General features: G+C 37.1%; 3 protein-coding genes across 5 annotated transcripts; 1 reads left to right on the plus strand and 2 right to left on the minus strand.

Moving 5' to 3' along the window:
• The first annotated feature begins 147 nt into the window (after positions 1-147).
• LOC140779922 (uncharacterized) lies at positions 148-2,839 on the plus strand. Its single transcript, XM_073125262.1, has 5 exons — positions 148-346; positions 422-778; positions 1,191-1,391; positions 2,001-2,095; positions 2,177-2,839. Exons 1-5 carry the CDS (start codon positions 283-285, stop codon positions 2,678-2,680), a joined length of 1,221 nt encoding a protein of 406 aa, XP_072981363.1. The 5' UTR covers positions 148-282; the 3' UTR covers positions 2,681-2,839.
• A 421-nt stretch (positions 2,840-3,260) lies between these two features.
• Positions 3,261-9,719, minus strand: LOC140779921 (probable alpha,alpha-trehalose-phosphate synthase [UDP-forming] 9). The gene is made up of 4 exons (XM_073125261.1): positions 9,576-9,719; positions 4,405-6,514; positions 4,039-4,312; positions 3,261-3,939 (listed from the first exon to the last, which is right to left on the minus strand). The coding sequence occupies exons 2-4, from the start codon at positions 6,390-6,392 to the stop codon at positions 3,607-3,609; spliced, it is 2,595 nt and encodes an 864-aa protein (XP_072981362.1). The 5' UTR covers positions 6,393-6,514; positions 9,576-9,719; the 3' UTR covers positions 3,261-3,606.
• Positions 9,720-12,215: 2,496 nt separating this feature from the next.
• LOC140777449 (potassium transporter 23) lies at positions 12,216-24,483 on the minus strand. Of its 3 annotated transcripts, XR_012107025.1 has the most exons (11): positions 24,013-24,483; positions 22,548-22,776; positions 22,162-22,410; positions 21,957-22,007; positions 21,566-21,826; positions 18,893-18,945; positions 18,669-18,783; positions 18,232-18,486; positions 16,878-18,003; positions 14,155-14,220; positions 12,216-12,674 (listed from the first exon to the last, which is right to left on the minus strand). XR_012107025.1 is itself a non-coding variant. In XM_073121572.1 (9 exons), exons 1-9 carry the CDS (start codon positions 24,265-24,267, stop codon positions 16,970-16,972), a joined length of 2,502 nt encoding a protein of 833 aa, XP_072977673.1. In that variant the 5' UTR covers positions 24,268-24,483; the 3' UTR covers positions 16,839-16,969. The 3 variants fall into 3 exon arrangements, 1 of the variants encoding a protein (XP_072977673.1); XR_012107026.1 differs by lacking the exon at positions 14,155-14,220 and having other exon boundaries at positions 12,217-12,674; XM_073121572.1 differs by lacking the exons at positions 12,216-12,674; positions 14,155-14,220 and having other exon boundaries at positions 16,839-18,003.
• Positions 24,484-25,959: the final 1,476 nt, after the last annotated feature.

Consider the following 25,959-nt stretch of genomic DNA (forward strand, 5'->3'; position numbering starts at 1 on the left):
ATTAAATAATTTTTTTATAATATTATTTAAAATTAAAGTTAAATTTATATCCTTTTTTGTTATAAAGAAGATAACTAAGGCTCGGATTGAGTTGGTTGGTACCGAGGACAAACTCTATATGCACTAGGATTTTTTACCAAAAGAGTAAACCCCACTCGGCCACTCCACTACTACTACTTGTCACGACTCTCTCTGCTGCTTTCCCTTTCGCCGAGCGCTCCCAACTCTCGAGCTCTCCTCTTTCTTCTCTTCCTCCATCCTCCACTGAAACCCTCCTTCCAAATGACTTCTCGAGCCATGCAGTCTCTCATGCTCCTCCTTCCCCTAGCATTAGCCCTAATCTCAGGTACCCAAGCTAAACCCTAGCCGTTTCGAACTCATGTCTATACACTAATCACTAATCACTCTTTCCCCTTCGCAGCGTCGTCGGACTTGGTCTTGGAAGAAGGCTACGTCGTCTCCACCGTCGTTGATTTCAACAAGCTATCTTCCTCCGCCGCCGGTGCCGGCGTCAACCCCTTCTCCCTCCTCCCTCGGCTGCGATCCCAAGACCTCCTCCTCCTCGATTCCTCTGGCTCTGCCTTCTACTCGCTTCCTCTTTCGCAAGGTAAGGAAGGCGAGATCAGGAAATTCTCTGGCAAGGGCGTCTCGGGTTTCTCGGATGGGGATCCGGCGGTTGCGATGTTCGACCGGCCTCGGAGCTTCGCGATCGATGCGGTGGATAATGTCTACGTCGCTGATCGGAACAACCACGCCATTCGGAAGATTAGCAAATCAGGTAATGCTCTTATTAGCTCAGCTGTGAGATTAAAAGTGAGACATCGTCCTTTTAAAACCTACGTAGATTTTGTTGATGTGTACTAGTTTATAGTTAATTACTCATATGACGGCGAAATTAGTTCTTTGATAGCGACTTGACAATACAATGTAATGGTTTCCCAGTTTATGTTGGCTTTCACTTGCAAGATGCATTACATCGTGGTAAAAATAGGGTCAAATGATAAATTTACTAACAATAACATATTCTGCTATGAGTAATCAGCTAAGCATTATATTTATGGATAAGTGGGAAAATCGATTCTACTTTTCTACATCAACAATATTTCTGTCTATACCTATATTTATGGATCAGAGGGTGTTCACTTTTATCTAATTGCTGGTTTCTCATTTTGAACATCACTGTATCTTAGGTGTTACAACCACTATTGCCGGAGGGTACTCGGGGAGAACAGGTAAAGTTGATGGGCCTGCTCAGAATGCATCGTTTTCAAGCGATTTTGAGCTTGTTTATGTTCCCAAATCATGTGCATTACTGATCACTGATCGAGGAAATAGATTGATCCGACAAGTTGATTTAAAACCAAAAGACTGCACGCAAGAATCACGCTCAGGTAAGTAAGCTTGTTTCTGTTGTTATTTGAAGGGTCTTGACTCCTTGTTCTTCAATAATCAATAGCTCCCTGATTATGGGCAGTTGCTGTGGCTGTTAATAGTGAGAGAAACTTTTGGAATTAACTTATTTATTGTTGATTTAATTCTTTGTTGCCTGTCCAATCTTTAATCTGGTTTCAGAGAAATGATGTTTAAAGCTTTGATGAACACATGAATTATCCATTGTTACTACCTACTTACTTACTGGTATTCTATGCTTTTAACTGTAGAAGGTACGTTCTTGCTCTTCTGAGACTCATTACATGTGACAGCTTGAAGGAGCTGCTCAACGAACTAGGATTTGAGTGCTTATGTACATCTCACACAATCAACATAGAATTCTTTATCTAAACCCATACTTTCTTTACTTGCCAGAAAGGAAAAAAGCTTCTTTTGGTAGTCGCTGCCTGGCTGGTTGCCTCCAGTCTGATAATTTCATCTATGTGACCTTTAAGACATGATTTAACCGACCCTCCAAATTTGTTGCTGCCGGATTCTTATTTAACCACATGTTGCTTTTATTTTTGGTAACTAATATTTGTAAACTTTCTCCATCATTTGACCTTCAGGGTTGGGAGTAACTTTTGTATCTGCCATTGCAATAATGTGTGCTATATTCGGCTTAGTTATTGGGTTTATAGCTCGGCCATTTTTAACCTTTCATGTAAGTGCTACACTCTTCTCAATTTGATACCATACAAATTAGCACCTGGCGCTTAATATGAATTTTTTCACATGTAGACAGGAAGTCTACAACAACCACTGTGTCAGCAAGACATGGAAGCACTACCAAACCAATCTGGGGCGAGTAGTTCTGATGACTTTCTTCGGCATCAAAAACGGAGTTGCTAACTCCACACTTTATGCCATCTTATTTAAGCTTGTAAAATCAAGTCTTGGTTATCTTTCTGTTGTGTTTTCTAGTATTAGGCTTGGAAGACACGTTTGGTGCAAGGGGACTGTTTCTTTGCTTGATTCAGATGTGAAAACCCATGTTAATTATCCTGAAAAGCAACCTATTTCTGCTGATCTCCTGAAGGATATGATCAGTTTTGATGAAGGCATTGATGCACTGGAGGTTAGCTCTGTGGAACAAAGTGGGGTGATGGATGCTTCACACGGCAACTCTATGAAGATAGATCATATGATAAGAACCAACATGTTAGGATTTGCATACCAAGCCAATCGGCAAAGCTCAACTGAAGATTCCAACATCAGCAGTCCAGGCCTAGTCAGGAGGAGGACTTAGGAAGCCGAGGGCGATAAGCTTAAAAATTCCCCTTCTTAGATTGGAAGTTTACATATGGAACAATTGGTTTATATGCTGTATGCTGTATGCTGTATATAAGGATAGAAGGTTGTGCTACTTCTGCAGTTTATCAATGTTTATGCCTTTCAATTTGCACTATCCACTTCGTTTTATTTGCTTTCTTTCTCTTGTCCACGCCAACTAATTCATCAGGACATACAAACTGGATAAGCGACTCAAAACGCTTTGATATGGTCGGGTACTCAACAGTAGGCTCTATAACTTTACTGTCAATCACAAAGCTTGATTCGGCACGTAGTAAAGAACTTCCCTGGGACAACCTTCTGAAGGAAATTTTGGTTGCATGATGTCAAAACCAGAGACTATGTCGCTTCATTTATTGTGAGGCATAGTGCAAAGTTGCAAACCGCAAAGTTATTATCAGATTACATTCCAGAAAAAAGAAATTAGCAGCAAAGAATAAAATCCTTCTAGTCCCGGACAGGGGACGATGAAGTTTCCACACGATTTGGAAAAATTAACTCATATATACAAAGTACAAGTGATCAAAAGTAACAGATAGAAGCAAAAATCAAATGAGAACATATCTCCATTAAGTGAAATGTTAGGTAAAAAGCCAATCTATCTATAAAGAAACCAACATCTATACAAAACAATGGTGACCGTGGCATCCCGGGTTCCAATATGACTTCTCCTTTTGTACCAAAATTGCATACAAAATACAAACGTAAGTCGTGTTGACGTCAGAGGTGGCAAAGCTGCTGTTTGGGTCGTTGAAGCAGATGACTGATGCTGGCTAAAAGGAGCAGAAAAAGAGACCCCAAGATTCACATCTAATGAATGAGGATAGTTGCAACCATCAGAATATACAGGTTTCATCACCACTTAACCAAACAACAGCACACTCAAATGACCACATCAAGCGGCACTTTGAAGGTAACACGACTGCCGGCGATCTTATCATTATAAGTCGAAATGGCAGCAATACCTTCCAATAGTCTGATCACTTCACTGGTATCATCTACATAGTACTTGGCCTTGCTCGGTTTCTGTCCAACTGTGCATGCAAAGACTTCAGGTGCTACAGGAAGTAGGTTACTGGATACAGCATTATTAATGATTTCAAACATGTCCTCATCAGATCGATCATCACCAATGCACATCAAAAAATCTGGGGGTTTCTGATAATTGACCAATCTACCAATGAGCTTTTCAACAGTCAGTCCCTTACTAGCTCCCTGTATGTAAACATTTACTTGTTAGCTGCAACCATAGCAACTCGATAGAGATGGCAAAGTGGGCCAAACTTGGTTCCACAGAAGATAGGTAGTGCATACCTGAGGTTTCACTTCCACAATATGCTGACCCCGTTTCACCACAACAGGTTCATTCGCAAGCACACTCTCAAGATGATCCAGTAGCTCCTTGGCTTGGCAGGAACCAAAGTCCTGGTCAGCATATTGATGATGCCATACTAGAGCACTCTCCTTTGCTTCTATAAATGAACCATCCGTTGTCTCAGTATATAATGTCATAACAGGTTCAGCAGTCTTCTTCCACTCAGAGTCGAGAATCACTGAACTAGTCTCCCATTCAGATGCTTTAGGCCATCTATGGAGAAAATAAAGCAATTCATCAAACAAGTCTGAAGAAATTGCTAAGATGGTCAGATGAAGAATGAAAAAAATAAATGCAAATCATACCTGATGAAATAACCATGTTCAGCTGCTATACCAAGCCTCTCGCATGAGGAAAACCACTCACTGAGAGAAGTCCGTCCTCTTCCACTGACAATAAATACAGTGTTTTTTGGATCACTGCATAAGCGGTCAAGGATAGAAATGATTTCAGTGCTCGGGATTTTATTAATAGATGCTTCAGGCATGATGGTGCCATCATAGTCCAGAAATATTGCCCTTCTGTTAGCTGTCTTATAAGAGCGAGCAATGTGATCCACGGACAACTTTCTAAAACCAGGAGAAAGGGCAATAATTCTAAAATTTAAACCAAACCCAATTGCCCAGCATCTTAGATTGTAATGATTCTTGCAAGCTCTCTCCAAATCTTGGGCAAAACTGCGAGCCCAGTAAGCAACATGATGAGAGCTGACGTAGCGGTAATGTTTTTCATGGCGCATCTGCCTTTCGGATAGTGTTAGGTCAGTTGCTTTACATAAAGCATCGGCCACGTCTTCAACACTCCAAGGATTGACTCTAAATGCTCCACTAAGAGACGGAGAGCAACCCACAAACTCAGACACTATTAGTGTGCTCGTGTGAGCAGAATCCTTATCAAGACCTCTACATTTATCCGTCTCCTCAGTTCCCTGCCTGCAAACTATGTAATTATATGGAACTAAGTTCATGCCATCCCTAACAGCATTTACAATGCAACATTCAGCTGCCACATAGAAAGCAATCGTTTCATAGAAAGGTATAGGGTAGTCAATAAGGACAACTGGCTTGTAATCTGCAGCACCATAGTGAGCATTGATCCTTTCAGCTACAGAAATTGCTTCCTCACTTGCTTCCTTCACATCTTTCCCTGTGCTCCTCGCAGGATTGACAATTTGTACTAGTACTACTTTTCCTCTAAGCTTGGGATTCCTTTCCAATAGAAGCTCTAGTCCTAGCAACTTCAAACTGATGCCTTTGAAGATATCCATGTCATCTACGCCTAATATTAACATTTTTCCATTAAATCTTTGCTCAATTTCTTGGACCTTGCTAACTGTGGCAGGTAATCTCAGGACAGATTCAAGTCGGCCTACGTGAACACCCACAGGGAGAATCTTGATGCTGACTGTGCGACCAAAGTACTCAAGACCAATGTAGCCACGTTTTGACTCGTAATTGAGTCCCAACATTCTGCTACAACAAGAAAGGAAATGGCGGGCATAATCAAATGTCTGAAACCCGATTAAGTCTGCATTAAGCAATGACTTTAGGATTTCATCCCTGACTGGCAGTGTCCTATAGATTTCTGAGGACGGAAATGGACTGTGGAGAAAGAAACCTAACTTAACCCGGTTCAACCGTCTCCTTAGAAAAGTTGGAAGAAGCATGAGGTGATAATCATGAACCCACACATAGTCATCATCAGATTTTATTGCCTCCATAACCTTGTCAGCAAATATTATATTTGCAGAAATATAAGCTTGAAATAAAGAGCGATCAAAGAGATCACCTTTGTCAAGGCAAATGGGAAGCATATAATGGAAGAGAGGCCACAATTGCTGCTTACAGAAGCCATGATAGAACTTCTTCTGAAGGTCAGGGTGGAGAAAAGTTGGTATGCATCCATGTTCTTTCAGGAGCTTTTGAGCAACTTCTTCTTGCTCACCAGGATCTATATCAACCTTCAGACTTCCTACATACACGACTTCTGCGTCAGAAGAAAAGCCATCTACTAATTGCAGCAGAATTGAATCCTCATCCATAGTGAAGCACCATTGTCCAGTAGTTTGATCCTTTATGGAGATCAGTGGAAGAAAGTTGGCAACAATAACTTTCCGCTCCTTAAATACTGACGTTGGACTATTTAGATCCTCGTCACTGCTTGTATCTCTATCAAGATCAGTTATAATGCCAGGAACAGTCATCACGCGAGGGAGTGATTTAACAACATGACGGAAGTCAATCACATCATCAGAACCCATATCATGGAGATTTGCGCAAGACTTTGAAAACATGACTGCCAAAGTTTCTGGTTCTCAACAAGTCAGATTTTTGAAAAAAAAAATCTGACCAACCCAGATGGTTTCTGAATGTCCTTTTATTTTTATTCCAAAAATACCTTGTTGTATCTGAAATCCTGTTGAAGGCAGAGAAAAAAAAGAAATGAGGAAACTGATATGTTAACTGTTAAGCACTATTGCTTACATATAGATAGTTGAGTTCAACAAACAGTTAAATCTAGCATCGTAGCATGTCATGCACTAGCAACATTGCCAAAAAATACAAAAGCAAATGCATTCTTCAAGCAAGTTTTCCAGAAAGAATGCATGCAGTATCTTCATGTGACGACCAGTCATTTGAATCATTAACTAAACATGTCCAAATCTAGAACACTGAATACTTTTGCCATCATAAATAAAAGGAAACCTTTAAGATCAATGATTCTGGATACAAAAATTGAAACAAAAAAAAAGTCGCTACTTGACAAAAACTTTGAAAGATAATTTATTTGTAATATAAAGATCATAAATCACCAATACAGGTAGAAATGCAAACTAATATGAAGGGGAGATCAATAAGAAATTTTATTTGATAATAAATGAAACAACAAAAGGAATGTCTGGAAAGTTTATGCTAATAAAAACAGACTTCCTTTTCTTTCTCCATTAATGAGAGTAATCATGAAACAGTTCAAAATTCAGACCCTCAATTAGTTGGATATATAGACCCTCGGTAAGCACATGATGTACCAAAAGTGCATCATAAATCATCAAAGTTATCCAGTTTTTTGGTCTGTAAGTCCAGGCTACTTTGTTCTCCAATAATACAATTACATAAATATATAAAAATTCCAATCCCAATGCACGAGCATCCAACGGAACAGGGCTAGGGTTCAATTGTCCATCAATAATATGTACATATATAAACATAAAACGCAAAAGTAACATATAGTGTTATCCCCTCTATAGCTAACATGATATCCAAGTACAATAAAAAGATGTACTTGCACAAAAGATTCAGCTCACTCCTCGCTAAGAAATGAAGTAACATTTTACAAATAAAATGCATAGCTCAACCGTTCATTGTTGCTTATCGAACTCGCTACTCTTTTACGAAAATGAAAATAAACTCGTCCTCTCACACAAAATTAAATATGGAGTTTCAGATGAGAACAATTTATAAAGAAGAGCTTATAACATATAGCTAATGCTGACAAACAATGAGGAAAGTGTGCATACTATCTTTCTCCAATAAAAATTATAGTTACCATACATCACAAGATGGCATACTTATAACATATAGCTAATGCTGACAAACAATGAGGAATGTGTGCATACTATCTTTCTCCAATAAAAGTTATAGTTACCATACATCACAAGATGGCACACTGATTGCATTTGCACAAAGTAGATTAAATATGAGAGCCATCATCTTCCTCATAATCAGACAACATTTCTGCCCTCCTAGTATATTAGCGAACAAAAAGAAAAAATAGCTACTGTTTCAAAAAATTTCAAGTTAAAAAACTAGAATAAAAGAAATCAAAATGATGAACATTGAACTGTAATAGATGGATCAATATATTTATTTATTTTTGGTTAGTCATGGACACATACAGGTTATTAAGATTAGAAAATGCATATTCATGTGAGACCACTAAGTAAAATAGCAAAATTTTTAATAAAAGTCTTGAATAGTGCCTTTTCCATTAAAGAAATAGTGCTTGCCACTTGGCACTAGAACATGGTCAATACTCAATAGGCATATAAGAAAGTAGGATCCAAAGATGCATTGCATTAAGGATCCCCTTGGTCAAAATGAGCTATCTAATATATATACTAGGTTGGTCTCCAAACGAGGCCACTTGGGTTGGGGAATGTACCAAACTGTGCTGAAAGTCAAAATACGTACTTTTGGGCAAAAGTTCCTACAACATTTTCATGTAAAATTATTATTTCACAAAAAAAAAAAAAAATCCATGTTTAGAACATGTAAACCAGCAACCTATATCATAATCGATTGAGTGATTAAATCAAGCAACACTATGCTAGCACGTCTATATATGCTTGAAAATGCACAAGATTTGCATTTGTTATTAGAAGAATGCAGGTCAAAGCATTTTTTAACACTGCAAATATAATCCATACATTTTATTTCGTTTTCCTTTTTCATCTAATCTATAGAACTTTCCACGGTAGCTCCATAGAATTTCAAAAGGCCCAGAGAAGAAAATACTCCCCTATATGATCACGGAAATCCACTAGCCATGAAAACTACTGCGAATCCTTTTATCTGCCTCAACACAATCCTGTAGATAAATGTCCTTTTGACAAACTTAAGTAGCTTAAAGATCTCCATCATATCTCTCTCTTACTCCAACTTACACACGAATACAGGCTATATCATCACATCTCATGATCGATTAGAATCCTCCTTACTAAATTCTTTTTCTCGATTTGTCACAAAATCTCAACGATAGCACATATAAGGGCGATCGGTGATATATGAACTCCAGAAACATATCTCAAGACTCAAAAGTTGAAACAACAACTAAAAGCACCAGTGGAACTCGACCAGGAAACGCAGAACTTTCCTGAAATGTGGAAAGCAACAGGTCATGAACTAGATAATCCTAGCAATTACTCGATCGTTAACAGAACTTTTGCGACACGCTCCTTATCTATCATTATTCCCAGATAAAAAGAACTCAGACTGCCATTAATATCACCCCTAAATTACGTAAAATCTATCAACACTAAAAACGGCATGTACGATTGAATGACTAGAGCTAAAAAGAAATGGGAAAAGAAGAGAGATAAGGATCGAATCCTTTTTCCCGTCCGAGCTGTACACCATTTTCTACAAAATAGAACCCCAAGAATCCCACAGACACCAAGAACCCACAAAAATCTCGAACATATCCCTTAAATTTCCACGAAATCAGCCAACAATTCCAAATGGAACGGGAAAAATGGCCTAAGGATCGCAAGAAGACTACATGTGCGATTTATAACAGAAAACATCATTCCAGGACCGAAAAACCAAAGATTTTCTTACTCGGTATTGCATCAAAGATTATCGAAAAAGCCCAAGAAGATTAACGATAAGAAGATCGATATAGAACGAGATGGCAGCGATAAAAGCAGCAAGAAAAGGCCCCGAAATCGATCCCAAGGTCCAAAACGAGGATCACTTACCGAGTCGAGCAGCGATCGCCGCTTCTTGGAGGGAATTCGAAGAGATTTTCCGACGGATTAATTTTTGAAGAAATGCGCTGGTTTTCGGTTCCTCCTATCGTTTCTCTTAATTTCTTCTATTTATGAGAAGAGAGAGAGAAAGAGACGTCAGCAAAGAGCGGATAATATTGGGAAGGAATTCATGATGCCTATGTGTCTAACTCTAGGGTTGAGTTCTAACCTCCCACGACAAAAATCTTTAACTAGGGTTAGGTTACAACTATAGATTCCCAAATGCCCTTACACTACCTCTTATCTACAAAAATGCCAGCCTCTCACTAGCTCCTATATCTTTAGTTAAATACATTTCACCTCTGATATTTAACTCTTATAATTATGACTAAAGTAAAATGATTAAAGTTTATGTCCTAATTAATTAACTGTGCCTAAGCTTTTTAATTTTAAAAATAATTGCAAACTAAAATATCCCTCTAAAGTGTCTAATTATCATCACATATAAATTAAAAAATAAGTAATAGATGAAAAAAAATTTCTTTGCCAATTAATTATTATCTAATAAAAATATAAGTATAAAAAGTTAAATAATACAAAGGTAAATTAATTTTATGTTAAAGTGCAGAAGGTAAACTAGTATTTAATTTTAATTTTATATATATGTAGTGTGAAACAATTTAACTTAGCCTAGTAACTTTGTTTTTATGCTTGTTAATCCTTGGGCAGATAATAATGTAGACATTGGTTTAAGAAAATTAGTGCAAACCTAATAAACCATTAATACCATTAGATCAAATAACATTGGATTAAGCTCAGATTACATCAAATATGCAGTTATTTAATAAAGATTTCTTACAAATGAACTACTATATTTGTTTCTAGTATCTCCATTAAACCTAGCAACAATATAATGGCTTAGATTAACTACACTTGATGATATTTAAGGAAGCCAAAGTTGGAAGATACTACTACTTTCATCTCCTAGGGTAGTCTAAGCATAGGTATTGCCACTTGTAATAATAATCACTTAAGAGATAAGGCATGTCAAAAGATCCAACCACCAGCTTCTAGATTGTCTAATCCATATCTAAGAGCACTTAATTAAGTTAGAATTGCTAATCTTCTTGTCCTTCACTAGGAAGATGGTTATCTAGTTGGACACACTACCAAAACAAAGTGGTTGTCTAGCTCATGAATTAACTACACCTTTTCATATAACCAAAAAGCCATAGCTAGGTTGGTTGATACTACTATCATTTTCAAATTAATTACCAAAACTTTGTTAGTGGTTGAGATTAGACATCAAGCTCTTGTCAAAATTATAAAGTGTCAAACTTATTTTTAAACTATTGAAAATGTTTATTACTATACAAGAGTATTAAGTATTGTCTCTTATTAGAGATTATATTAAATGCCCAGATAAAAGGGAGGTTAAGGCAGTGGCACTATGGTAAATTGATGGGAAAATTTGCCCCAATTTGGGACGGGAGTAATGACAGCTGGAACACGCTTGTGCGTGCTTTTTTCACCGCGAGGACTCGGCGAACGTGACCGCGACTGCACGCCGCTGCCCGACCACGCGAGTCCTCGCTGGCATCCTTACGGATAAGGTCGCTTTTACAATTCGCCCCTTGTTCGCCACCCTAATTACTATCCCGCCCTCCTCTCCCTTATTCCAGTAACCGACAACCTATGGTCCTATCGGCCGGTGGACCCCAGCTTGGCTCGGATAAAAGTTATCCGACAGCGACTAGGTCTAGGTTTTGAAACTTTTAGAGAGATCAGGACGGCCCACTGCGCGACTCGACGGTGGGGATTTCGAGACGGCTCTCTAAAGAGGGGGTCTTTATCCGTTGAAAGGTGGTGGCGTGGAATAAGGACCGCGTAAGATATCCGAGGGCGGAAGGCAATTGGATAGAGACATAGAGTTGGGGTATTGGGCGGTTCTTTTCACATCCACCGACGTGGACCCACATGAGACGTTTTATTCCTCTCAGGATTAGATCACTAATTTTATCTTTCATGGTCTAAATGGTCTTTACCACTACTACTCCTCCTCCTAATTCATTCATATGGACAAAGAATAGAGCAAAGATGAGATTGATGCTAAGATCCCTACCCTTTTTTCGCCTAACGGGACGAGTGCAAATTGGGGCGGGGTGGGGTTTGCGTATCTAGTTGGGTGGTGGGGGAGGGGCCCACATGAGATCTAGGGCACCCACCCACCAACTGCAAAAAGATTTTGTGGGCTAAATCTAAGAGCAAAGATATCCTAGCCGACAATGCGTTGCCATTCTTGGTCTGTCTCTCCCACTCTTCAACTATAACTAACCAAAAGCAACGCACTTAAATATCCAGCTAAGTGTAGATGGATTTGTTCGCTAGGAGAGACGAGTAATTAGTAAAACTAAAAATAATTACATTTTCTACGGTGTTACGATCTTCATTCCTAATGGCAAAACCGTAGTTAGAGTGAAGAATAAGGCGAGGTTAATATCTTCGCTGCCCGACGGCCGATGCTCATCCTTTCGCGCATTAATAAATGCCCTTTGTCTCCGTACGACCGCGACAACGGAGCAACACCCCCATCTTCCCTATATATATTTTTTAATTTAAATAAAACGGAAAAGAATTTGTTTTTCTTTTTTCAGTCTGCACCCTCAAGATCTTACTTATTTGAATGTCCGCTACTACTCAAGACTCAGAAAAGTCCTTCTGTGTGAGCGAATAAATAAATACAACGAGTAAATCTATAAAAAAAGAAAGAAAGAAAGAAAGAAACGTCCCGGGGGTCCGAAAAGCAAAACCGACGTGGGACTAGCGAAGCACGTCGGCGCGCACCGATGCGATCGGACGGCTGGGGTCGACTTGAGAAGTGGGCCCCAGCTCTTCTCGATCCGAGTCGTCGCGTTTCCCGCCACGTTGGTCGGCGCAGGTCTGGGAGCGGTTGGTTGCGGTTGGGACCCACGTGCGAGGGGTGGTCGTCCTTATCCATTGGCGAGAGAGGTGAGGTGGTGGAGCCGACGATAAAAAGGCCGAGATAGAGACGTTTCTTTCGTCTTCTCGCGCTATTACCATTATACCGTATCTTTTATCCGGTCCACTCTATCATAATAAAAATCTATTAAATATTCATTTCATTGTCTAGAGTAGGAAATAGAACATATGACAAAATATATACAAGTTTAATATATTTGTTATATAAAATTTTATCCCGATTGTATCAGATGCATCGAAAAACTTATTCAATTATCTACAACTTCGACTCTAATAAATATCTTTAAATTCAAAATTATAAGAGGTTAAAATAAATTTAAGTTTAACCATAGAAAGTTAAAATATAATTTAAGTAATGGTTCAAGACCTTAGGGGATGTTAGAGTTTAATTTGTTTCTAAGGAAAAATAAAAAATATAGTATATATATCTTTTATTTTTTATATAATATATTAATCCGAGGATGTGCTATGATATCAAATGCAACTACTCATAAATGCAACTACTCATAAGTTTATCTATCATGCATGTTAAGGCTCAAAATCTTGATTCAGTTATTATGAAATATATAATATTCAATGAGCTTGTCAATGGTTAAAACCTATCCATCCCTAGATGTTGATGGGATCATGTATCATATTTTATTTGTACCAAACTTTCTTATCAAGTCTCTTCTCAAACATACTCTACTTTTGGCCACATAGATATCTATTATTTATTCCCACAAATATCTTAAAAACACTCTGCTGCTAGATTTAAAATATCAAAAGAAGGACATTCTAAGTATTTAATTCTTTTTTATTTATTTAAAAAGAATAGGCATTGGATGAAAGAAGAGAAGAGAAAACTTATTAATTGAGGTCAGTTCGGAGGCACATTTCATGACTTTGTTGGTCAATTTATAGAAGATATATATAGTGTGACATAGCAAGGAAGGAGGTGAACCAAAAAGTTCAACTATATATTAGCCAATAAGAAGGATAGTGCCCATGTCACGTTGACTTGCCTAAGATTATGAAACATTTTAATGTACATGTAGCAAAGTAGGAAAGAAAGAAAGAGATTTGAGTTTGGATAAGGCCAGGATTGTTTCAATGGAGGAACAGATGTCCAATCCTTATCTTATCCATCGTGTGCACGGATGTTCTACAATACAAAATCATCAAGGTCAAAATAATTATATTAATATAAAGCAAGTTGAGATTTGAAACTCATCTGATAAGGATAGGGATGTTTTAGCTATAAAGGTAATAGAATACTGAAGTCATAGGCTCCAAAATGCTGATGCTAATGGAAGAAAGAAATGTAGCATGTTATGATGCAAGTCTGTAGACATTGTCGTTGAACTAGATGTGAGGTCAAATGTTTCATTCTATGCAGCACTGGCAAAGATTTAAACTAAAGGCATCAGCCCACAGTGGACTAAAAAGATTTTTCTTCTTTTGAGTTTAAGCAATGTAGATCACTGACAAGATTAAGCTCCTGCTATCAAAATACAGGAATATGATTCAAGATAAATAAAGTTCCATAGAAAATTAAGAGGAAGAAGGGGGGGAGAGAAGGTTATTGGAATAATCCATTATTCCATACCAGTATGACTTTGGAGAAGGCCCATTACTCCCAGCTAATAGGAGCTTAAAAGAATCTTGTCCATGTCTTCACAACGTGTGTAGCATTAGAGGGAGAAAAGAGAAACTGAGTTATAGTGTCAGCACAAACAATTCCTTGATATAATTATAACTAAAAGACTCACTTTCTTATGAAAAATAGTATGACAGAAGAAATCCAACAAAGGAAAAGTATAGGAAGGTTGGTTTTCCAAGATATATGAACAGCAATAAACTCCTTTACACAAACAAAGTAAGTATTGATAATCACCAAAGACTAGTGTCTTCCTATGCCTAATAGTGCTGGCTAACATCCATTGTCTAGTCTTACTCTTCAATCCATATTGTCTTCTTCAACATTGATTCCTTGAGATATTTGTGATGGCTATTGACCATATACATGGATGTTTGTCCAATTAAGCCTCACACAAGTATGTGAAAGTCCACTTCTAACCTCAGAGAGACGAGATCATAAAACAGAGGGAATTTAAAACAAAGTAAAGTTAAGCTCCGCGGACCACAGACAAAAGTGCAGGAAACTCACGGTTAGGGAAAAAGGATTTGGTGTCCCAAACATATGAAAAGTTCTTAAGCAGAATTACATAACTACAGAAAAGAGAAAGAATAAAATATAGTGATCTCTTCCTAACTGTTTGCTAAACCAATCTACTGTTATCAACACTGCCTACAAGTTTGAGACTGAAATCATACAAATAAAGGCATGGGCAGGTGCAAATAACATATAATATATGTCCATAACCTAGCAATCTTAAACCCAATTACAACCACGGTAAGAGTGAATACGGTTATAGCTACTGACATATGAAAGCAACTAAAAGCCAGCAAGCTACGGAACACAAATACTTCATTTATCCCTCCATATTGGTATCCGTACGTACAGGATTCCGATTGGACCCAATACATATCAAATACAGCTAGAGGAGTCTGAATTAAAAAAAAAAAAAGTTCTGGCATGGCTCTAATACGGCAGGATATGGCTCTAATACATTTTTTGATCATTCCATATCTTCCTTTTTTTGTGAAAAGACGATAGAATACATATACTTTATACGTATCTATGATAATCTAATACTTCATAATACTTTCGACTTTGTTTATTTGATAATAAATTAAACATATAATTTGAAAGCCATTTAAAGATCCAAATTAATTGTAGATGAATAATTAAATTAGGTTTTAATGTTTCACTAACATTTTAAGTTTCATATCAACTTCTATCACAATATTATTTAAAGTTTTAGACATGTTTATATTAAATCTGTAGCTTTCTTTTCTTTTATATTATCACATCTGGGTTAATATCATTTTTTACCATACATTATATTAGTTGACAATAAATTAAAAATATATTATTTATTTATTAGTTTATTCATGCTGTATTCATTTCCTACTTTTAAGAATTTGTCATATCTATATCCATATCGTTGTATCTTCATGTCCTGTATCCACGCTTTATGCCTTGCAAGTTGCTCAAGTTATATTTTTTAACTTGTTCCTTAGATGCTAAAAGTTATATCCTCTTTTGTTACTTTTAGCATAGCCAATTTAATAAATCCACAATTATAGATTAATCTAATAGGCCATACAGTTATAGTACACAATTCCAGTCTATAGAAACAATATTTGTCCTATCCACCTTACAGAATACTATTACGATCTGACCATGTGGGTAAGGTTAGTTGAGTCGAGTCAAATTGAATAGTTAGTTAGCTTTATCTTATTGTTTTGAATTTTAAATAAATCGGATAATACATATGTGGATCCGATCCGCTAGGTTTATAAGAGTGGACATGTATTGATAATTATCATTGAATGAATATGAATTTAGCAAAATTATTCTTTTCATCTTTTATCTTTTACTATAGCCCTTAAATCGCATATATCTTTCTAGAAATATATCATAGCCGTAGAAGTATTTTGATCTTCCAAACCCTAATCATCTTCCTTCACCAGCAGCCACCCTACCCTACTCTACTGCTGTCCACCACCACCTTTAGCCGTCCGGATTTTCCTAATCATATTTACTATTCTACCCGTTCAGATTTTTCTCTACTCTTTTATCTTTTCATCTTAACCTTCGATTTAGGTAAAATCGGAGTCATTAGAACTATATCTCGTGAGGCTACCACCACCTAAATTTTCATAATTTTTTTTCGTCCGGATTGACCCAAATCTGGTGCGTAACATTAGTATGATAACCAACGTTCCTCAGACGATGGTTAACAAGCGATCTAAGACGAACAAGGAGAGATCAACTATGGAGGACCAGGAACTCATCTGCGTTCTTGTGAGAGTTCTCCCAGCGCCATCGCCACCACTAGCAATTACTAGCGACGAGCCACTCACATGGGTAAAAGCATTGATAAAGTCCGTTGACTCGTTGAGAGAATCATTGAAGAACTTAAAGGAGATTCAAACCGCCATCAATGACACGATCCAAGCCTTAGTGGCGGTTCTCCTAAATTTTTAATAATATTCTTACATCCAGATCGGTCTAGATCTAGGGCATAACAACCACCTTATTCTTAGGTGGCCAAGAACCACTTTGAAAGGGAAATAAAAAGTAGGAAGCATTTCCAACAAATTTTGTTTTCTAAGAACTGAATGGATATTGTAAAAATAATCAAATATGATGGCTACTACAAGTAAAAGAATATAAAATATAAAATTAAGAGTCCAACATACCTCTTGGTGGCTCCTATAAAGCATTATTTAGTACAGTAAATAACCAAGATAATGCAGTGGTACAAGGTGTGGCGAGCAAAACAAAATTGAGCTCAAACCATGTAGGTCATTCCTACACGCATGATATTCATTTTAGGAACCCTCAAATTTGCAGTACCAGCCCTGCAGTTTCTCCTGAGAAATCCATAGAAGTAATTAATAATGAGTTTCTTTGTGAAAAATGACTCCTTCCTGGCCCTTACGTCACCATGTGCTAGCAGATATGTGAATCCAGATTCGATTGCTTCTCTCAAGGTAGCAAGCTCATACTCCAAGCTAGGGTCTTCATCTGAAGGCATAGAACTTGACGGAAGCACAGAAAGACCTTTTTCACTGCTAGAAATTTGTTTGTTACTTAACCTCTGGTCAGAGAGTAGTGGAACATGCAGCTCTCCAATTCCACTGCCAGCACCTGAGACAAACTCCTCATCAGGCTCAATGTCCATGGGGCTCGTCTCTAGAGCAAGCTCTTGGGCTTCTCTCCGCAAAAACTTTTCAAGGCTTTCAACCAGGAGCTCTTCAAATGTACGGTGATCCTCTTTCCTTATGTCCTTGTATCCATACCGTGCAACACAACGAAACATATGGTAGTCCTTGTGACACACCCTTCTGAACAAGAACCTTTCTTCTTGTGGCACAACAGGGACAGGAACATACTTGATACAGACAAAGACAAGTGTAGAGTGAATTGCAGGGAGTGAAATCAATAGACGCCCAAATATCGAAGGGATTCCTTGGACTAGCTCATTGTACACAAGTCCAATCCCCGGGACTCGCACAGTGCCAAGGTTGGATCCTAGTTCATCAACAAAGTCCACCGAGATCTTCTCCCGCATCTCACTCTGGTACTTTAACACACTTCCATAGTTCCATGTATACATGACACAGAGAAAGCAAGAAGCAAAAGCAAGTGGTAGCCACCCACCTTCCTTAATCTTTGACAGAACAGCTGATAAGTAAATGAGCTCTACGGAGCCAAATATGAGAGGAAAGCACAAAGCAAGGAAGAGGTTGGTTTGCCATATGAGAAGCATCACTAATGTCACCAATGTAGTGCTGACAATCATCACTCCAACTTCCGCAATACCTACAGGACAGAGAAAATGAAAATGAATATGCATTCCTCAACATTTCAAGGTCAGACTAATATTTCAACCATTCAAAGACACCAACAATCATCTCAATGTTTGATAACAATTTGGAGGATTGATAATTTGTAACAAGTGCCAGCAATAAACACACAGTAACCACATAAACAATAAAGGAAGATTAAGATTTAAATAGCATGCAGATTCTATCTATATAGGATACATACCATAAGCATTGGCTATGTCAGTGGTGCTTCTGAAAGTGGCTACAACGAGAATGCACATGATCATTAGGAACCAGTTGATGACAGGAATGTAGATCTGACCCATGGATTTCTTGGAGGTGTGCACTATCTTTACTCTTGGGAAGCAACCAAGAGCCATGGACTGCTTTATGCAGGAGAAAGTTGCTGATATCATGGCCTGACTAGCAATCATAGCAGCAAGAGTGGCGATCACAAAGACCGGCCAGAATAGAACATCTGCTTATCAGATTTAAAGAGTAAAGACAATATTAATTAGTTTATATTTCGTTAAGACTAACTAGTTATCCTCACCTTGGATACATTTAATTATTACTCTTACATAACTGAGAATACTGAATCCATGCAGAGTTTGTTCTTATCAGAGTATGATGAGACCATATATCACTTGCGAGCCTCACCTGGTACAGAATCGTAGAAAATTCTTTCTACTGAAGATGGATATTTGATCAAATATGCAGCTTGGCCCATGTAAGCCAAAAGAAGGCAAGGAAACACCACAGCAGTAAATGCTATCTGCAAGCAGAAGAAACCTTGAGCTAAAATTGGACATAAAGAATCCAGGGGCAGAAGACATCAACATCCAGAAAGTAAGAGATGAAAGATTGGTCCACAAATGGATGACCTGGATGGATTTAACAGTGAAATGGCCAAGGTCAGCAAACATTGCTTCAGCTCCTACAACAATGAAAATGAATGAGATTAAAATTAAATAGAGTGCACGATGAACCAAACTCAGTACAAAGCGCTCAAAATAACAACTAAAGAATAGGTTTACATTGATCTGAAATAGATCTTATTCATATAAATCAAGAAACAAACAATATAAATGACTCAAATTGTAAGGATCCTAATCTCTGAATTCAATTAGTTTCATGTGATTAGTGGAATGTAAGATTAACCATATTAAGCTATCCAAAATAAACCTACATCATGATAGTCAATTTTTGCTAATAATTTGAGTAGAGAAATTAAACAAGTGTGTCCGAGTGCATGTAGTGCACAAAGCTCCTATCAATGTTGAGTCTAGGAGGTTTGCGAGATAGGATGTCCCTAAGGCTTGAACCATGACCCCTTGAGCGTAAGCCAACAGAAAAACTAAGTGGCACCTCATAAACAGAGAAATACATAATTCATTTTCCAAAACTACACCAGTGCACTGGTATAGGACAAGAGAAAGTTTGATAGGCCTAAGACAAGTACTGACAAAAGATAAACAGAGATGTCGACTAGAAAGTAGGAAGAAAAATATCCCTAGACTCATTTCAAGTTCTCCAAATGCATTTAGCAGGAAATTTGTGACTTTACACACCACGAGTGAAATGGAAACAATATGTTCAGTCACTAACTCACTCATAGATTGGAGACTTTTAACAAAGGAAAATAGGTGTGATGTACTATTTTCCATTTTAACCGAGTATAGCAGGTGTTTTAAAATACCATCTGTTAGAATACAAAAATATTTAACAAAAACACCGTTATGTATCAATTTAAGCTTTTGGAATAGTTACAAGAACTAACATGGCATCCAAAACACAGATCCTTGGTTAAATCCTGCCAGGCTCATCTATTATTTAAAATATAAAATATCAACTTATTTAAGTCTGAGTGTATTTTTGGGCCTCTCAATATCTCAACTTCAAATGTGAGGTGGAGTGCTTGAATACAAAAATATGAAAAAACAATCGTTTTTTTATCTACTTAAGCTTATAAAGTAGTCGAATTAACACTATCTTATAACCACCTACATGTTCAAACTTAGGTAAAATCAGAGATCAGTCAGCTTATTAACCACAGGCCATCTACTATTCAACTAAAATTATCAGCTCATTCATAGAGTCTAACAAAGTAAAATAGCAAGTTTTGCCCATTCTGTTACCGGATCATTAGACGTGAGTGTTGGTATAACAAACTACAGAGTTCTGATCCAAGTGACTAGCAAATTTTGCCACTAAAGAGATAAAAAGTCCAATTCATTATCAGAAGAATGCCTAACTTGCTCTACAGTGCACATTTTCCTTATGCGGTTTAAAATTTGATTGATGCAAACAGGATGTTTGGCATTGTTATCAGTCACTTACTGCATGAAGAGCAAGAGCAATTTATTATTGCATTGCATCATCACCATCATGAACTAGCTATGAGAGTCAACTTTAGAATGAGAGATTCCATGGAAAACTGGTTGTATGAATAGCCTAGTATCAACATGAAGTGGCCCTTCAAGAATATGTGCTATGCCAATTGCATGCATGGTGTTGGCAAAAAGATTCAAAAATTCTTAAGCAAGAGAGCTAAATGTATGTTTATAGATATATAGTACCAGATAGCAGTGCTCCATATGTATTATATCACCAAATGCAAATATAGTATTTCATTCAGCATTAAGAGAGAAACTAAAGCTACATGAGCACATGCATATGAAAGAGCTGAGGAACTTCTCAAATTAATTACAGATTCCAAAAATTTGAATTGTTTACAGGTCCACGACTCATAGGGAAAACTAAAAATTAAAAGGACATACTCAGATTGATAACATGTAGTTGACAACGTTTTGGACCAACAATATTTTCAATCTTAATTCTTAGATAGGTAGAAACCAACCTATTTAATATTTCAACAGAGAGAGATATTTCACAAAAGTTGGAAAGGTTCTGGTTAATAAAAGCAGGGGAACAAAATATAGAATGATTCAGAGTTCAAACATGAAGTGACAGTTTATTTCTGTGATGCCTCCGCATCAGCACAAAATTTTCGCCTTTTCCAGCAAGTAGTTTATTCAAGATGGTATGTACTACAAAATCTTTCCAATGATATTTCATGACTTAGGAGGAGATACAACTGAATGGGCTTGCACGGTTCTTCCCCAAGCTTCAAGGTCAAACTCTGGTCTAAATTTTTCAGGTTGAATTCACGAATGGCCAAATTACAATGAATCCTCCATCATCTTTTCCATTTCCCCTCAACCAGCAATCATATCATATTGTATCAAATGACACTTGACTAAATACAATCAGTTTAACAAGATAGTTACAGCAGTTACTGTCTCATATAATTTTGTTGTGTATGAATGATGAGAAATGAGACCAAAAAGGAAAAAGAGATTGAACCACAAAATCAGATTAAGCTTTCTTCTTCCATTTTTTAGGTACAACAGTAATCAAATGTGGACAAGCAAGTATCACCTCATCAAGAAAATCGGAGAGAATAAACATCACTAATTCAGTATGTGAAGTTTCATAAAAGAGATTTAGAGAAATGAGAAAAATAACAAACATTTGAGGCAAGAAAAAAATGAAACCTGTGATGCACAAAACACAACCACCGAGAGCTGACCACGCTTTTATGCTGTTTGTCTTGAAAAAAAGATAGATATACACTGGGTTGAATGCCCGCAGAACAGAAATGTCGTACTTAAGTATGTTATATACTCCAACAGAGCCCAAATTTAAGAACCAAAGTGCTAAAATAGGCGAAAACAAGAAACCAACTTTGCCAGTTCCAAACCTCTGTATGCTGAACAATAACACAAGAACCACAATCGAAACAAGCACCACAGCATCTGCAGAAAGAGCCTAAGAATTTCATAAGAGATTGCATGGAAATAGATGAAACGAAAGGCTAATAAATCAGAATCCAGAGATACTACATGCTGAGGATGAGCAGGTCTATGAACGAAGTGTGCAGGATACCTGTATTGAAGCCTGGAACTTCACCCTGGAGACCACTAACAGCAGACATTACTGCTTATAACAGGAAATAAATTAGACAGCAATATATTACTGTAGATCTTTGGGGAGAAAAACAACAATTACAATACATGTTCTAATTTGTCAACCTATCACTAACTGGCATTGACAGATATAAAAATAAAATAGTATTAGTAATTTACTGTACCTGACATTGATGGAGTAAGAATACCATCTCCAATTATCATGGAAGTACCCATCAGAACCAAAAATAAGAGAAGATTTTTGAATGAGGACCTTTTTTCTAAACAATCCTTTATGTATAGTGCTCTTTCCAGCTCAGGAGTTGGCAATTTAAGCCGAAAACTTGAGATATCTTCATCAGCGCGCTGCTGATTTGGAAGTAGACTAATTTTTGCATATCTGCAAATCAATGAATACAATGCAAACGTGCCTCCTGCAATCACAGAGAGAGAGAAGCTCTTGAATCATTTCCATATTAAACTTACAAAATATGATAACTACAAATGTACAAATAGACATTTATCTGAGAATACATGAATGAATTACAACTTTCCGTAACCTATCTCATACCTTCACCATTGTCATTAGCTTTCAGCACTACAAAGACATATTTCGCGAAAGGAATTACTGCAATTGTGTACATAACTAATGATAGAGCTCCCAGGACGTCAACCTCTGATTTTATCGGAACTTTGCTGAATACATCACTGAATACATATAAGGGACTTGTGCCCATGTCACCGTAAACAACACCGAGAGTTTGAAATGCCATTGCAAGAGTACTCCAAATTGATAACTCCTGAAATGTATTAAAAACCAAGAAAAAGAAAGTAAATAAATTAGTCTGCATTGTTTTCAATGACGAAATAACATATTATTTGCAATTAATGAAGTAGTCAGAGAAACAACTTATGAAGACAAGTAATGTAGAGTAGGAGAACAAAAATGGTTGTACTTCTCTACTTAATCGAGGATTCGAGGATAACTTGTGTAAATCATCGAGATGATTCGGGCGTGTCCAATGAAGAGTGCATGAAGCATCAAGAATAATAAAAAGTGTTTTTGCTGACACTTTGGAGTTGTTTAACCAGTATCACGAGGGATATTGGCTTAATCTTCATAGTACTAATTGACAAGACTATAACCACCTTTTTGTACTTAACTACAGTGAATTATATTATTATGTCAAAATTGTATTTATTGAACTATCTAAATATCAGAATTTATCCTGACCTACAATATCCCCAAGTTTTCATTGTTCCTCCACTATTTCGCTTACTTTTGGTGTTAGTGTGTTTGTCTCAATTAAGTGTTGGTGGTTGAAAGAATTAACTCTTCCATAATGGCAAGATCCAATTCAGAAATCCAGTAATCTGCCATAACCAGAACGTAATACATTTCAACAGGAATTTGCTAGTGCCATGCAGGAATCCAGCTAACGCTGCTTAAATACTGATTCAACCTTGTCTGTAAAAGTACAACTTTCAAGATCTTTAAAGTTTGTAAGCAATAATTTATAGGAGTCTGCTGTTTATGGTCTCTATTCAAATATCCAACTCATTAACACATTCTACCGCGAATTTTCTGAGCTTGGAGAATGAGTCTAGTAAGAATCCTCTGTACCAAAGAGCAGGGAATTCTAGGAAAGCACTCGCCTTTCCTTTGTCACAACAGTTAATGATATTATAACTAAGGTATCAGTGATGGATTGGCCAACAAAAATGAAAGCAACCAATTACAGGATACATCGGAGAAGAAAAAAGGTTCCAACAAATTAATCAACCAGACTTGTAACGGTTGCAACAAGATTTTGATAAACCGTCTGAGATGAAAACATCTAAACAAAAAGATAAAATAATACCCACGAAGAATATTCCGATTGCAGAACATCTGACGCCTTATCCACTTGCTCAAATATAAACAAGATACCCACGAAATCTCAATGAAACGAAGAAGCCACCCAAATGACAAATCTTAGCGTACCCACATGACCAGGAACTCCAAAAATCCCACCAAAAAGACCAAAAAGCGGTACCTTTGCCCCGTGCTTGTGTGATCCACGGACGCTCATGGCCTCCACGTCCAAGGAATCCACTCTCTTGGGCCTCTTGGAAAGCCTTCGCCGCACCGACCCCTTCTCCCCGAACCCATCGAACCCAGTTCCCCCAACGTTCTTCTCGTCCTCGAGAGACCACGCCGGCGACTCCGAGTCGACCTCGCTGCCATCGACCCACCTCGACTCGGACCAAGTCAGGCGAGTGCTCACCTCCTCGATTCCACCTTCCTCCATGTCCTTCGATCTTTTTCCTTCGGATTTCTCAGACTAATCGGATCTAGGCGAGAGAATATTTAATATCTACACACCGATCGATCGATCGATCTATATATCTACCAGTGTTGTCACTCCTTACTTCCTAAGATTGGGGAAGCACTGGGGTGAGAAGAGGAGGTGGGTTCCGCCTCGGAAGATTTCTCACCATATTAATTTGTCGTCCAAAACCTTCACTATTTCCCACAATCGGAATAATTCAGAATTATTTTATATATATCTCTCGCTTTTTTTAACTAAATAGTTGTCCTGAAATGGAAAATCACTTTGCTGCAACTCTGTTCTGTGTCAGGACTGCAAGTATGCCGTGGCGCCGTGGCACATTTTCAGTGGTGGATCTTTGTCTTTTCTGTTCTAGCTGTCCCACCCTTAATTATTATTTTTTATTTATTTTTATTTATTTTATCGAAATCCACCACCAATGGCAATGGTCAATGGATAGGTCCGTGCTTTCATGCTTGATATCCCCATGTGTTAAACATGATAATTATACACATTTTCCTATAATTTAAATAGTAATTAATAATGCTGCCACGTAATTTTTTAAAATTACTTTTAATTAATGCTTCATTTTTTTAATGGGTAAACTTAAAATAAAATAACTTGAATATTGACGACGACGTGTGCTGCTGTTGTTAATTAGAGGATTATCTATTATCTTTTATTTAACGAAAGAGAGCAGCGAAGCACTCTGCTTGTATTATTTTGTGCCAACATAGCGACGGATTCGTCAAGAGTGATTCCATCTTGTATGATGTTATATATGCCTGTTGAAAATTTTATGATTTGAATATTAATTTTATATAATTTTTGAGTTTAAAATTAAGTGGGGTCTGTATATTATTAACAATGCATTAAAGTGGAAGAGAATGAGCTCAAATAGTGTTTAATTTTATATATTTACTTGTTTAAATTCAGTAAACAGATATTAATTTTAATGTAGCTATTGTAATAATAATAAAAAATTAAAAATAAGGTAAGTTTAATATCACACTGACTATTTAAGAAATGCTGAGTATATAAGTAGTTTTCTAGTGGGTTTTAAGCATCAAATTAATATCTATTTGTGTGGATAAAGAAATATGTACAAATTAACTCCCTCTAACACATTTGATTTTGTAACTTTGATTATTTCCAGGTGATTCAATCTTTCACGTATCAATTTTGGAAGTTAATTTTAATTTTTTATTCACATGAATAAATACTTCCTTCTAGCGATAGCGATCGTAATTTTGCACTGATCATCGTAGTTGGTCGGTCAATATTTTTTTACCATCTACTAAATTTATTTAAGATAATCATATCCCAAGAGATCAATGTTTATTATTTCGGAAGCAATCAGTACATGACGAAGTGTTTCAACGATTTACTCAATTCATATAGAATATTATATTCTATGATATGCTAGTTAATTTTAAATTATTTAATTATTGTGTTGGGCTTAGGTAGTTTGAATTAGACTATTATTTACCTTTTAAGAAGACAGTTGAGTTGGTTGAGAACATTCATCAGTACCTTTTATAAGCCTGGCACCAAACTAATGCTATCTAAATTCTAGCCACCAAGAAATTTACTAGAGATAAGCACTAGAGCCAAGTTTAAGTGACCAGTCTTCACCATCAAATCAAAACTAAAATCTTAATAGAGGTTAAT

The sequence above is a fragment of the Typha angustifolia genome, chromosome 15, assembly GCF_048772165.1.
Source record: "Typha angustifolia cultivar Huaian chromosome 15, ASM4877216v1, whole genome shotgun sequence".
NCBI lineage: Eukaryota > Viridiplantae > Streptophyta > Magnoliopsida > Poales > Typhaceae > Typha > Typha angustifolia.